General features: G+C 34.3%; 2 protein-coding genes across 2 annotated transcripts; both read left to right on the top strand.

Annotated features, from left to right (window-relative positions):
- Positions 1 to 1,988: 1,988 nt before the first annotated feature.
- Positions 1,989 to 3,038, top strand: LOC103956942 (putative ubiquitin-conjugating enzyme E2 38). The gene has a single exon (XM_009369006.2). The coding sequence runs from the start codon at positions 1,989 to 1,991 to the stop codon at positions 3,036 to 3,038; it is 1,050 nt and encodes a 349-aa protein (XP_009367281.2).
- A 3,944-nt stretch (positions 3,039 to 6,982) lies between these two features.
- Positions 6,983 to 7,948, top strand: LOC103956876 (transcription factor UPBEAT1-like). Its single transcript, XM_009368928.3, has one exon. The coding sequence runs from the start codon at positions 7,502 to 7,504 to the stop codon at positions 7,892 to 7,894; it is 393 nt and encodes a 130-aa protein (XP_009367203.2). The 5' UTR covers positions 6,983 to 7,501; the 3' UTR covers positions 7,895 to 7,948.
- Positions 7,949 to 14,910: the final 6,962 nt, after the last annotated feature.

Here is a 14,910-nt window from a genome sequence, read left to right as displayed (position 1 = left end):
TATTTATAGCAACAAAACCTCCTCATGGTCAAGTTGAACCCGTATTCTGACTAGGACTTCTTGTCCCGTTCTAACTATACCTTGAACAGCCTGGGACCACCAGGCAGCTTTGGGTCGAACCTACACTTGGCCCAATAACATTTTAAGCCCAGACAAATTTATATATGTGTCAATATTTAATTCCACAACTACTTTATTGAAGATGTACAATTCTTTTTCATGGTACGTACTAAAGTAGTAGGTGTCAATCTAAAAAAAATTTAGAAAAGATAAAACCAGGCGTCAATCGATAAGGATCAAGATTGCCTCTGGATCCCTTTCATGCGACTCCTCTGTCCTTCAATTCTTTGTGTGCTCTGAAGGGTGCAGGCTCCGGTTGCCGACCCACTACGCCCACACCATTGTCTTTCGGCCTCCGGTTGTAATCCTCCCAGATAGAGAGAGGAGAGAGTCGAAGAGAGAAGTGAGAAGAGGGAAGAACAGGAAATGTAGAAAAGAAAATTAATTTTTGGCCATTCTATTTTTTGTTGAACGGATATGATTAAAGAATCTAAAAGATTTGGATGAAAGAAATCCAGAGAGTTCCTATTTCAATCTGCAATACCATGCAATTTATTGTCAAAGATTTGGACATTCTTTTCTTTCTTAATTTGATTTTGAAAGTGTTGCTCCCTAACATTAATAATTGTCAACGGAGTCATACTAATTAAAAGTTTGTTTGGAAGTACTTTTAAAATGACTAAAAGTGTTTTTAGAGAAAATAGTTTTGGATTCCAAAAGCACTTGAAGTGGTTCATGCAAGAAACATCGGTTATGTGTTTATTGTAGGAAGCGCTTCAAGTGTTTTTTCAGGATTCGTTTGCATTTTTACTAAGGATTGGTTCCAATAACATTTTCCCCAAAGCACTTTTTACTATTTTTAAAATATTTCCAAATGATCCTTAACTAAATAAATAAAATTAATAGGGTCTCAAATTCGGTTGGTTGTTGCATCATTTATTCCATGAAAAAAATTTAAAAAAAAATAATAATAATTCAACGAAAGGCATAATCTTACAAACGGCCACGTTTGTTTGTTTGCTTTTTTTTTTTTTTTTTTTGAACAAATGATATTATCTATACTGAGAGGAGGGAATGATTTCGCAATGGACAAGTAATAATGTAGTTCAAATTCGCCTTTGATGAGAATCCAACCTAAGCCTTCTTACTTACAAGTGAATATCACTAGACCGTAGTATTAAGTGGCACAAATGGCCACGTTTAGGCCTCTGTAATAGGAATGCAACTCGGATTGCTCAAACATGAATACCAAACAAGGCTGTCCTTTATTTAAATGATCCAGTTTGGTTTGGGTGCTATCTATACACCTTTTTTTATCTTTCACATACCCTTCTCAATTTTTGGGCGGATCGATTGAATGAAAAAAAATCAAATGACATATATTAATAAATAATATGTGAGAAGTAAAAAAAAAAAAAAAAAGTGTGGATAACACCACCCTTAATTTTAATTCTTTCATTCCTCTTAGAATTTGGTTTTCCGATTATTACTAACTCAAAGCAAAGAAAAAGTTATATATATATATATATATATATATATATGTGTGTGTGTGTGTGTTTGTGTGTGTTGTTGCCTATTTTACTGGAGAGAGAGAGGTGTGCAGCGGAGAGAAAAGGAGGGTTGAAGAATTTATGTGATGCATATTTCCCATTACACTACTACAATATTAGTTTGGGATTTATTTATAGTAAACTGGATAAGATTGCTTGTCTTGAAAGTAATACAGTTATGAAAGAAATAGATCTTTTAGTATCCTAAATTCAATCTACTAATGATTTATAAGACAATTTATATATATATATATATATATATATATATATATATATATATTGTCGGTAGTTCTATATATATTAGATACCAGAGTTGTGGTAGATTGTATCGGATGCGAGAAAAGTTTTTTGAAGATAGTTAACAAGAAAATCAAAGCAATGGACTTTTATGGGATTTATAGTTATTATAGGTTCCAAGAGACGTTCAAACCATCGATCCCGATCGTGAAGGAGTGGGAGTTTAAGTCCAAACCAACACCAAAGCTTAATCATGGGGAGCTTGGGGAAGAAGCATTGGAAGAACGTCCAACATCGTCGAAGTTTTACGGGGAAATTGAAGAAATAAAAGAGACGTCGTCGAAGTTTTATGGAGAAATTGAAGAAATAAAAGATAGGGTGGAGAGGAGGTTCCATGAGTTCAAGAACTTTTCGATGAGTGCTTACCCTCCTTATGATCATTACTTCCGCGAGAAACCGTTTTATAATTGTATAGACGCAGCACTAGCCAAACGGATTCAAGAAGAACGCGGAATCCTAAGGCAAGGTCTCCCAAGTTCAATTTTTGTAAGGGTTTATGAATCAAGGATTGATGTCATGAGAGCTGTGATAGTTGGTCGAGAGGGTGCTCCTTATCACCAAGGCTTGTTTTTATTTGACATATTCTTTCCTAGCAATTCTCCCACTCAGCCTCCCCAACTGTTTTACCACTCTTATGGCCTTGATTTCAACCCTAACTTGCCTAAAAGCGGCAACGTTTCGCTTGAAGGGGTTATTTTGAAACAATCTAATATATTGGAGACACTTGTTTTGATTCAACAATTGGTTCTCATGAACGGTAAACCCTACCTCAATAGTGAGTATCCGCGACTCGATGGAGAGAAATCCAACTCAAAGTTGAACAAAAGAGTTTTTGTGCAAACTTGTGAAGCCATGCTTAGTATGTTGAAGTGCCTGCCTATGGGTTTTGAAGATTTTGTTTTAGGGTTTTTCCGCGGTAGAGCTCATAATATTCTGCTCAACTACAAAGCTTGTGCGGATCTTGATGATCAGCCAATAAAGACGTTGTTCTTCAAGCTTGTGAAGGCATTTGAAGCTAATGGAACTTATTGCCGGCATCATTATAACCAGGAGGAGTATGATTTGACATTCAAAAAAGAGGAGTTCCTTTCAGAGGAGGAGAGAACTATGGCTAGTTTTTGGCTCCCTTGACTCAAGATGTAGAATTTTATTGTCAGACCTAGCTAGGCATGCAATTAGAATAATTCAATCTTTCTCAAGAGATTACCTTAGGTCAAGAGGTTAATTTATCTGTTTGGCAATCTTTTTGTATTGATTATTTGACTCTATATCCAAGAAGGACCAATGTCATTATATGTGTTGTGATCTCTGCAGGGATGAGGAATAATTGTTACACAAACGAGGATCAAGTTTATAAATTTTGATTCAAATTACCAATCGGTTTTATTGCATAACTACTTCACATGAAGTCATTCACGGAGAATGAAACTCTAATTGGGATAAGTCTAAAAACCTATGACATAATTACACTAACTAATACACAACTCTATCTTTTAGATAATTACAGAATATTAAAATAATAAGAACGTTGACAATGAATTATCCCTTCATGAGTTTATCTGTAAGCTTAAATAATTCTACGGGTATTTGTTTACTGGTTAGATTATTAATCCTAGTTTTTATGTTGCTTGACATTGAGAATGTTTTTAATCGCTAAATAACTAACCCAATTCAATTTTTATTAACCTCGATAAAGGTAGAACAGTGTTAGTGTCATCGATGGAAAATTCGTTATTGGCAAGAATGGTTATGGAGAATACTCGACGATTACTTTGTGATTATAGAGATAAATGAGTTTTACTATTATGGAGATGGATAGGATAGATCCGTCATGATAAGAACTGTTGTCACCACTAGAATGCCAAAGTTCCCTTGCTGTGGCCTCCCAACGCGGGCTAAGCCAAATTAATTTCTAGTAGGGAGCCGGGCTATACCATTTTCTTCACCTCTCCTTGACCAAGGCTATCTCCAAACATCCAACCATGGAGGGCTAAACATAGTCCAGACTATGCTTTAGCTCTCTAAAATATCATGTTTAATAAATAGTTAAAAAGAGAGGATAGAGAGAAGGGGCTTATGTGGGAGATGGCCTAAGTGCACAAAAACCCCACCCTTATATAGTACTATAATTACTAATTATTTACTAATTGAAAGTTTTAAGTTTTGAAGGAAAATCTAGATGCACGATTCATTAGGAATGCTAAAGAAACTAAAGTGGAAAAACATAAAAACCAAAGGAGAAATAATGATGTTTCATTATTGAATGCAAAAATCATGTTTTCTCATGTGAGCACGTCGCCATACGCACGAACATGTGGAATGTCGATATGTGATATGTAGAGCAAGCTTTTCATGCGCCACGTAGGTGGCCACCACAGCACACCTGCACCTTAATTTGAGAAAGAGATCCTCTTCGAATCCCTTTCCACCTAATCCGGGATCCGAGCTGTTGGAATTTGATTCAACGGCTACCGTTATTATCACTTTTAAAAGGACCCTCTATTTGTAGCCTTTGAATCAAATCTCAATGGTCCGGATCCCGAACTAAATGGATTAGGTGGCAAGGAATCCAGAGATAATCATTTCCCTTAATTTGGTTCCTAAAGTACCCTCATAAGCATGACAAGGCAAACATAACACCAGAATTTCAAGGAAGAAGAAGAAAAAGAAGAATTAAGGCCGAAAATTCACAATTAATACTCTTCCTATGACATTTGATTGCTTACTTACTCCTTGATTACGAGGGAATATTGTATTGCGTTGGTTAATCATAATGATGGTCACAAAGCCAACAACTCATTACGGGGAAAAATAATAATAATTGAGAACATAATTAAGTGTCTGCATATTTCTAGATGATGGTTTTGGGAGAGAGGTGTAGCTGCCCATTAAGTTGGACACGCTTGTGCTAAAGTGTAGGTTATTAGTTTATTCATTTCAGCTAACTAAGTGTCAAGCTTCCATGTTCACTGAAAATTTCTATATAAAATATATTTCTCCTCGTGCAGAATTCATCTAATACTTTTCCTAAGATGGAGACATGTCAACAAGTTCGTACCTAACTTTGTTGAGTATAGGTTTATTCCACAATATTTCTCATAATAATCTGAATTGATCATTATTTAGCCTTTATTGAAAGAACAGCCTTATAAAAGTTTACATTAAAAGTTGTTTAGTTATCTAATCGTGCCCTAATTATTGATAAACAATTAAATATACACCATAACCATCAAAGGGCTAAACGTTTTCTTTTTGAGTGAATTTTTGCAAGTATGTGATACGTGAATGTGGACTTAAAACATGTATGGTTCATATCAAAAAATTATTTGGTTGAGTAAATTGAAACAAGTAATTAGCATCGTATTAATTAGTTACTGGCTAATAGTATACGTTTAAAGACCCTAACTCAAACACTTAACAAATGAAGTCCACATAGCAGATTTGCTCAAAGTAATTTCTGTAATTACTAGTTTCACAATTACATGGGCTTGCAAAATTAAGAATATTGATGAAACAATAATGCTTTGCATGACTACTAGCTAGGGTTAGGATAAATCCCCATGTGCATAGCCGTCACAAAATGTGTTTGTTTTGTTAAACCGAGTTTATATTTTCCAATTAGTACATATACACATTAAAATAGTATATAAACACCAACCAAAGGATGACAAGAATATCAGGACACCCTAATTTCCTATCCATTGGTTGATCGATATATTTAATAATTAGCACAATCATTATAACTAAGTATCCCTAGCTAGCTGGAGCCCTGTTCTAAGTTTTGCAGCGTGGCATATTTTAGAACCGTTCGATCTATGGACTTCGATAATGCTGGCCAGACATGGTAACCGCATCTACATGTGCATCGTGTTGTTTGGCTCATGCTTAATCCCAAAGCTAAGCAATAGCTTGTAGATTAACTGAACCACCAGAAGACATTAATTGAAGTCGTTAGATCGCTCCAAAAGAATCAATCCCCATCTAAAACGACCTTGTTTTCTATGAAAGGGTTAAGTTTAATGAGTAATGACAGATAGACTAAATTTGTAGACTAAATTTGCAAACTAAATGATGTATCACTAATAAAAAATAAGTACGTTAATAAACTAATAATCTAATCATCAACTTCCATATCATTTAGTTTACATCTAGTCTCCTTAGCATTACCCTAAGTTTAATTTGAAGGTCTAACCGATAAAAGTTTTGAGTTTAGGGTTAGTAGAATTTGGGATTTATTGGAAAAAGAATAAATAAACTGAAGTATTAAACAGCATCATTCTAGACATAAACAATCAGATTATCACCAAAGGGATGAAAATATGATTAAAAATTTAGAAGGTTTGGTTTTGATTTTATTTACGGTAATGTGTAAACGAACTAATACTGGGCATGCATGCATGCAGCTGAAACATTGCTGCTTGCTGCCGGCCTTGTTCTTAGGGTGGTGTTATCTACACATTTCTTTTTATTTTTTACACATTCTTTTCAGTTTCCGACCGTCAAATGAAGAATTGAAGAAAGATCAATAGACAAAAAAATTTTATAAACCATTTTATATATATACACACACTGCTAATTAGTTTTGCTGAGAGATATTAAACAAGAACTAAGTAATAGGATTCCGCCAATAAATATCCAATCAAGCTTGGAGCGGTATATGGTATATATCTCCACCGAAAGTTTATGAGTGACAGAAGATGCATGCATCTTTCTGTAAGATTGTCCAAGTTTAAAGTTTCCTGGGGGTACTATGATATAACAGACATGCATGCATGTTACAAAACATGGCTTAATGAATTAGGAATAATTATTTTTCTAAGACTTGAGAGACATCAATCATCACTTTGATGGAAACTAGGGTTCATGAATGTCAGAACAAAATCTATCTTATCCCAACATCAAGATCTAATTTGTCCACCCAATTCTCAACCCAAATGGTATTTCTGCAGCTTCTCCAATTCTTTTTATTTAATATAGGTTTCTTGCCTGGAAACAAGGCCGGCCTAACCACCAAGAAACCCTAGAAACTAGAAAATTAGGTTTATCATATATAAATGTGGATTGCCATGTTTGATTGAGCTGGAATCGTGAGGAAATTAATTAATGACCCCAATAGCAATTCACATATATGATTATATATGGCATTGAATTTGGAAAGGTGGGGGAGGAATAATCCAGGGTGTTTTCCATGGGATAGGCGTGATGAAAGGTGGTGGTTTAAGGGAGGGGCTTAGGTGGTGACATTACAAGACTCATGTGGTTGCATGTGCATAAGTTGGAGAACATGCCCAAAGCAACAAGCTAGTAAACACCACCAGTAGCTACACTTGGTACCATCCCGTTCAATTATCCCCCTATTCCCTTGGAGTCCTTCTTTGAAATTGCCCCTTGTGGTCCTCACCCCTTCATTCTCTCATTAGTTAATTTGCACTAATTAAAATGTATTATCCTTAAGGGCCGCCAACCAAGTTACCAGTTATATCCTATAAAACCCCCACCCATTCTGCCAGTTCTGTCATAGTAGTCGTTTCAGTTTTTACAACCAACTTGACGCTTGGAAGGCTTAAACTTCGGGTTAAGTCATCGCGGGATTCATGGGTTCTCAACAGCCTCTCCTTGTTTCCCTTGGTTTAAAGGGCACGGTCCTAGAAACCGAGGGAAAGTCCTACACAAATGGGGCATTGTGGAACATCACACGGGAAAGTGGTGGAGTGGTTGTGAGGAACAAGAGATCGCCAAGAAGAAGGATCCTGAAGAAGAAGAAGAAGACATGGACACGCCTACAAAGTGCAAGAAGGCTCAGCAATAATATTGGGATCAAAAGAAGGGTGAAAACTTTGAAGGGACTGATTCCAAACAGTGAAGATTCGACGGGGTTGGATGGACTTTTCAGAGACACGGCTGATTACATTTTGTCCTTGCAAACTAGAGTCAGGCTCATGCAGATTATGGTTCAAGCATTCGCAGCAGGTTCTGATCATCAGTGATTGCTCAAAATTCATTGTGTAAATTAGAGAATAGTATTCTTTATTTTTTACTTATTTAAAAAAGATCTTCTTTCTTCTTTTTTCTTCTTCTGCTTTCTTGTGATTTATGTCATATAGAGGCTTGTTTATTGTGTTAAATAATAAATGGTAACTCGAGTTGATCATTGTGTAAGTGGTTTAGTGAATGTAGCTGATTACATTTTGTCCTTGCAAATATATGTATTTATTTTGGTTTTGTGTGTTTCTGGATGTTTGGGAAATATTAAACACACTATTTTTAGCTTCTCACACACAGTGGTTTAATTATGTTTGTTGTTTTCGTTTGTATAGTTCAATTTGACAATAAAAATGAAGAGGTATGCATGAGAAGTAAAAAATGGTGTGTAAAAATTACCTACCTAAATTAATTGCAATTTATTCCAATATGTTTTTTGCCCCCGGTTTGATGACTTAACTTTGTGGTGATAAGCCCAAATGTAAGTTAATTTTCAGCCCAAATTGTAACGTGGACTGTAAAGGATGATAAGTGGCCTCTCAAACATTGCTCTGGTGGATACATAGTTCTCGTTTGTGCGATAATTATAGGGCATGAGTACACCATTACACCATTATAGTGATGTCATGTGCTAACAAAATAAGGACGTGTGAATTTTTGTCTACTTGTCCTTATTTCATTAGCATGAGATGACAGGCTATGAATACTATTTAAGTTGTTTGGGATTGACTTGTATAAGATGACTCACTAAATTTAATGAATCTTGAATGACGATTTTATTTTTATTTTTTAATGAAGATAGAAGATAAATTAGTCATAAAATAAAAATAAAAAATTATCCCTCTCAATCCTACAAGTTTCGTGAGAATTAATTTTCTCCATTAGTAATTCAACTTCTACCTTGACTTGACCAAAAAAATACTAGTGGATATCCATTTCTCCATCTGGTGTTTATTAAGTTTAATGAGTCATTATATCTAAGGCAATCATAAACAACATATGTATAAGGCCATATGGTTTTATTTCTTTAAGGGTGATGTAATGCCAATTTACTTAACATATTTTCTTTCACCTACCGTATAATTAATAAATCAATTTTAAATTAATATAAGGTGACCAGGAAAATAGGATATAGGTGGTTATAATAGCACTCTTCCTTAGTGCCTATTTTATCATTTTGCATATTTTATCATTTTGCAAAAATACCAAAATAAACGATAAGGAGAATTCACTCAACCGTATAATCTCAAATATAAAGGCGTGTGATAGTGTGAGCCCTTAGCACACATGTTTATGAGCCAAAAGCACTTCGATGTCTAAGTTAGATTTAGTGGACGAATGGGAATTTCTAGCTAGAGTTCCTTGGCTAAGGAAACATTTACCTCTCATGGTCAAAGGTGAATTCCCTTAATAGTAATGATTTTAAGCTTGATCCTAGCTCTCGTAGAGGTACACATAATCTTCATGTCAATGTTTATGGCGTCAACATCAACGTCAAATTAACAATGTTGTACCGACCTATTGGTACCAAATGTTGATCACATATCAACAACATCTAATAAATAGTGTCGCTTCCGCCGACGTTGTCGACACTTCCGGGTCCTCCATTGTCCGTTCCTCTTTCTCCTCCACGGTCAAAGGGATTTTGAGTTCCCACATTAATAATCAAACTCAACTTCACCTTCACTTCGGGGCCACTCACTATCCTGGTTGTGCGGGCCATTATGAAGGGACCAGTTAAAAGGCCTTATGTGCCATTACGGGCCATAAGGGACCAGACATGCATGCTCGGCCTATATGGTAAAGGTAATTAACTTGGACTGGTTTGTCTCATAGCAGGACTATCTTTGATCGCTACTAAAACCAATTTTATTATTTTTTTAATGAAAAACACCCTTGTTATTATTTTTGCAATGTGAAATGGACCGAACCCAAATGGCATGTAAGTTCCATGAACCATGATGATGAATAACAACATGTGTTCAGTTGTGTGAAGCAAAATCGAATTAGTAGTTCAAAGACGGAAAGGTATGTCGGCAGCACCAACCAAACTAGTACAAAGACGAAACGATGTCAGCTGCTGCCCCATCTGCCATGATGTTGTACATGCATGTGAATCAGCTTTGGTATCTTCTTTTGGGATCCGGTAATATTTCCAGAGCTGGAGTCCTCTGTTCACAAGGTATGGGGTTCATGGGGTTTTTTCCCTTTTGCCTTTTTTCCTTCTCCATGTAATATACTTAGGGGCAGTGGCTTTACTTACATCATGTACAATGAATGCAATGCATGCTACTATCAAATCAACAACTATAGTGGGAATTCTGATCAAGTATGCAATGTCATGCTTTGAATTAATGATCCATCTTTATTCTGTATCATGGCTATTAGTAAAACCTAATTTCGTGTTTATTTCACGTTTTTATTTAAGTTATAACAAAAAATGAGGAAATCAAACATAAAATCTGAGGTGCATGGATTAATGTTAGGGGTGTGATACCTCCACACCCATTTTTACTTCTCACACATCCCTCATTAATTTATATCATTTGATCTTCTTCAATTCATTCAATCTGATGGTTGGAAATTAAAAAGGTGCAGTGCGAAGTAAAAAGGGATGTGTAGATAATATACCCCTTAATGTTATACACCATTATGGCTTAGTGTTTAGAGCGATAATTGTCGTTCAAATATGTGGTGGCGGTTTAATAGTTTGTGTACTTGACAAATAACTGTATGATGAGGAAGTACAACGTTTGTTAGGGGTGACTTATAGGGCTTCTTTTGCCCGCGTTTGCAAGATCATCAAGGGGTAGTGCGGTGTTTTACTCGTGATGTCGTTATAGTAGTTTTCCAACTTGCAAAGTTTAGATCACGTGGGTGTTATCTTATATTGTATTCTTGATGAGATTGTAATTGCAAAGCATTGTTGTGTTTCTTTAGTACGTGTGACCTCTTGTTTTGCTCTAAAGACAATGTAATATGTCTATCTTATATATGAAGAAAATTAAGGTTTTACCGTAAAATTAATTAGCAATATGAGAAGTAGTCCAACCTCTTATAAACATTTACAAGGTTTCTCATTTCTCCGATGTGGGACTCTTTTACCTTCACACTCTCACAAGCTCCCTCATGTGTGGTGAATTTTTAAGTCAAACATATAGACAACACCAATTGGGTGACATGAAGCACGTGTGGTTGTTAGGCTTCACATATGATCAACCTACTCTAATATCATAAACAAAGTTGATGTTCCATCATAAAACCAATTGGCAACATGGGGAGTACTTCAACCTCTTATAAGCCCTTGCAATATTTTTCATTTCACCAATGTGAAGATCTTTTACCTTCACATCCTCGAATATAGGCTGACCATCTTTATAAAGTTCCTTTTGATCTTAAACATAAGACCTTTTGAGTTTATATCAAATCTTCTTTTAAAAGACCATGATAAGCCTTTTATTTATTTTAATTTTTTTTTGGGGCCCCCGCGGGGGGTGGGGGAGGGTTCTAACCTTTAAAATTATATCAATAAAAGATAAATACAAGTGTTATAATTTAAGTGAAAGTAATATAACGCGACAATATTTCATGCATACCTAATTAAGCTTACTCCAATCCCATAGAAATTCAAATTTTCATATTCTTTTCCTCCAAAAAAAAAAAATTCCACCATACTCATTTCATCTAAATTCATATCTCAAAATTAAAAATCTTTCACCTCTAAATTCATTTCTCATTTCAAGCTAATGAAGTTTCTCACTGTTTGACTCACTTCTGGATGTCTCTTAACTCAAAAAAACTTAGCTTGAGGAATCTCCAGACATGAGCCAAGTTTTCTCCCTCCATCTGTAATCCTTTATCAGTACAATCATCATTTCTCTCAAAAAAATTAAAAAAAAAATTATTTCTTACACGTCTTGAACTTTATAAAAATTACACATCAAATTCAATCCTAAGCACCAAAATCAGTTAAAATTATTCACTTAAGTATATGCAGTAAATTAAATATGCTCAACGTTTGGACCTTCTTCAAATTTCTAGTTAGTACTTTTTGCCCGTAACCAGAATGTTTGGATAACTAGCTACTTGCGTCTAGGCTCATAATTCCTTTTGCTTTACCCAAGTTAATACTAAAATGAATTATATATATTTTTGTTATTTTTGCTTTAATTAGTTTGCAGAAATCGCATTAGTTCAAAACTTCAAATAATTGAAAAGAGGTGTAGAGAGTGTGAATTTCAAGTCGAAAAATTTAGAAATTTTATATATCTTTAATAATTATTTTCTATGTTATTAATTAATTTTACGATGAAACCCGAGTTTTTCAGAATCCATATTCTATCAAGAAGGGCACAATACAACTTCTTATTTTCGAGATAAATTGTCCATTTCTAAGCTTCCTAGCCACTTTCTCTCGAGTTTCGTTTACATGCAAATTTATATTCAACCCCAGCCGAATGCCGAATGCCGAATGGCGAATGGTTTTAGCCTTGACTTCCTCCCATCCCATTCCCATGTGCAGCTCGCAGTCGCACCTCAACTTTTCAACAGAGAATATGCAGATGAGGTTAAGAATGATGACTCACACGAAATATGACCACCAACCAAAAGTAACGCGTTCACCAGTCAGACAAACATCAAACAGATAAAAAGCTTCATACGACCACAAGTATGTCAAACTTCTAGAACTTGCTAGCTTTGAAAAATAGAAACAACAAAATTAATTAATTATGGAGTTCCCTTTGTTAATTGAAAAAAAAGATTAAATTTACAAATTAAATGATGTGTCATTAATAAGAACGAGAACGTTTATTAATGCTCAAATCATAATTCATTCATCAATTTCCATGTAGTTTACTTTACAAAATTTTGTCTACAAATTAAATCTCCTTGGCATTACCCATTAGATAATGTTGGGAAAACCAAATTTGTAAATCAAATGATGTGTTACAATAGGAAATAAACACGTTAAGTAAGAATCCAATCATCAATATTCACATTATTTGATTTAATTAAAAATTTAGTATCTCTAACATTACCCTCATTAATTTTATATATATATATATATATATATATTATACAAGCCTGTAAAAGTTTGTGATTTAATTAATTAAATTGTTGGTCACATTAACAGGATAAGTGTGAGGGTTCAAGTGGGTGATTAAGTTTAAATAAAGTAACGTTTGGTGGGAGTTAGAAATATGTAGCCAATTGTAAAGCATGAACGAGAGAGTTACATGAAATTTTAGCTTATGACCGGGCAATAGTGGAGGCAGTTGATTAGTCACTCTTTCCTTCAATGCCTCTTTCATGATTTAGAATGGAAATAAAACAAAAATACAAGCACGTACGTGTTTACTTACAATAAAAATATGAATCGGAATCTTTTCACTTTTTGAGTTTTTTGCGTACGTTTATGGGTATAATAATCATTTTATTTTGTAATTTTCATATTATTTACTAACAAATATAAAATCAGAAATGTGTGAATTTCTTGTTTAAATTTATAATCAAATACATAAAAATCAGGAATTAAATAAAATTCTTCAGTTCATTTCTTCTCCAATTTTATATTAGATAAACATGCTTTAAAAGGAAAAAGAAAGAAATATCATGTAATTAAGAAGGGTAGTGCTATTCACATATTCAGGATAAATTGATTAATTGGGCATTCCCGGCCCACCAGGCGAAACTGCCACTCCATATATCCTTATTAATTTTTTTTTATTGATTTTTTTTAATTCATTAAATCTAACAATCAAAAATTAAGAAGAATGTGCATATTGCACCGCCAATTAAATAAGAGAGAGAGAGAGAGAGAGAGAGAGAGAGAGAGAGAGAGAGATTCTTATGGCAAGCTTTTGTGCTTGTGGTAGAGATAGGAGACACTATGCCAGACTTATTAATTACAAATCCCTGTCAATCGATGGGCATTGATCTTAGTGGATGGTTCAATATGGACCAAATGCTATCCAGCATATGTTATCTTTGGTGGGGTCTCAAACAGTGAAGTGGTAGAGCGTTTACTTTCACACGTATCGTTACATCTCCTCCTCTCGAATTATATTTTAGCTAATTAGTAATGTTGAGGTCTTTCCGTTAGTTTTTAGCTGATTTGTCCTTATATGAAAAACTAACTGTAGGGGTAAATAAGTTAAAAAAATTAGTTTGAATTCTTAATTTTCCAATAAAAAAGTTTAAGGAGAAATAGAAAATTAAGTGAAAATTCAAAGGATAAATCAATAGTTTACTCTTTATAAATTATGTATTTTGGGTATGCGTGGTGCATGCAAGGTTTTTTGACAAGGGTAAATATGGTTATATGGTTTAGGACTTCAGATAGGAGCCAAGGACTGGTAACCATGGTCAAATCTTGGTTTCTGGGTCCAGAACTTGGGCGTGTAACGGAAGGAGGAGACTTTTCAAAACAAAACAAAAACTTTTTATTTAATTGGTATTTCGTTTGCCACATAATATTAAGATTTAGTTGTATTATCTTCACTTCTAAGTAAAAGATTTTAGGTTTAATTTTTATCAAATGTGAATTTGAACTATAATATTGCTAATTCATTATGAGATTCATTCCCCCACATCTTTGATGTAGATAATATCGTTAGTTAAAAAAAATTAGTATTTCGTTTTGCCTGTTTTTTAGCTCCTAAATGTATGCAATACGCAATACTAGTCAAACGGTTGCCTACTAATATTAATTTATTTATTTTTACAATCATATCCAGTAGATTACTTAGCTATACTACCGTTATAATATTACGCATATATTTATTTGAAAAAAAAAAAAAGAGTAAAGAATAAAATATTAAAAATAAATCTTCAGCTGATTAAGACAACCAAAATATTCCGAAAGCGTGTTATGTAATGTTAGATTTAGACCGCAGGATCTCGAAAGCGTGTTATGTAATGTTAGATTTAGACCGCAGGATCTCGAAAGCGTGTTATGTAAGAAACCGAAAATATTCCAAAACCGCGTTAAAATTTGGGAAAGAATCCTCTCCGATCCATT

The sequence above is a fragment of a genome, unplaced genomic scaffold (assembly GCF_019419815.1).
Source record: "Pyrus x bretschneideri cultivar Hongxiangsu unplaced genomic scaffold, Pyrus_bretschneideri_v1 Contig71, whole genome shotgun sequence".
NCBI lineage: Eukaryota > Viridiplantae > Streptophyta > Magnoliopsida > Rosales > Rosaceae > Pyrus > Pyrus x bretschneideri.
The sequence above is the reverse complement of the archived record's forward strand: the minus strand, read 5'-3'. Positions and strand labels throughout refer to the sequence as shown.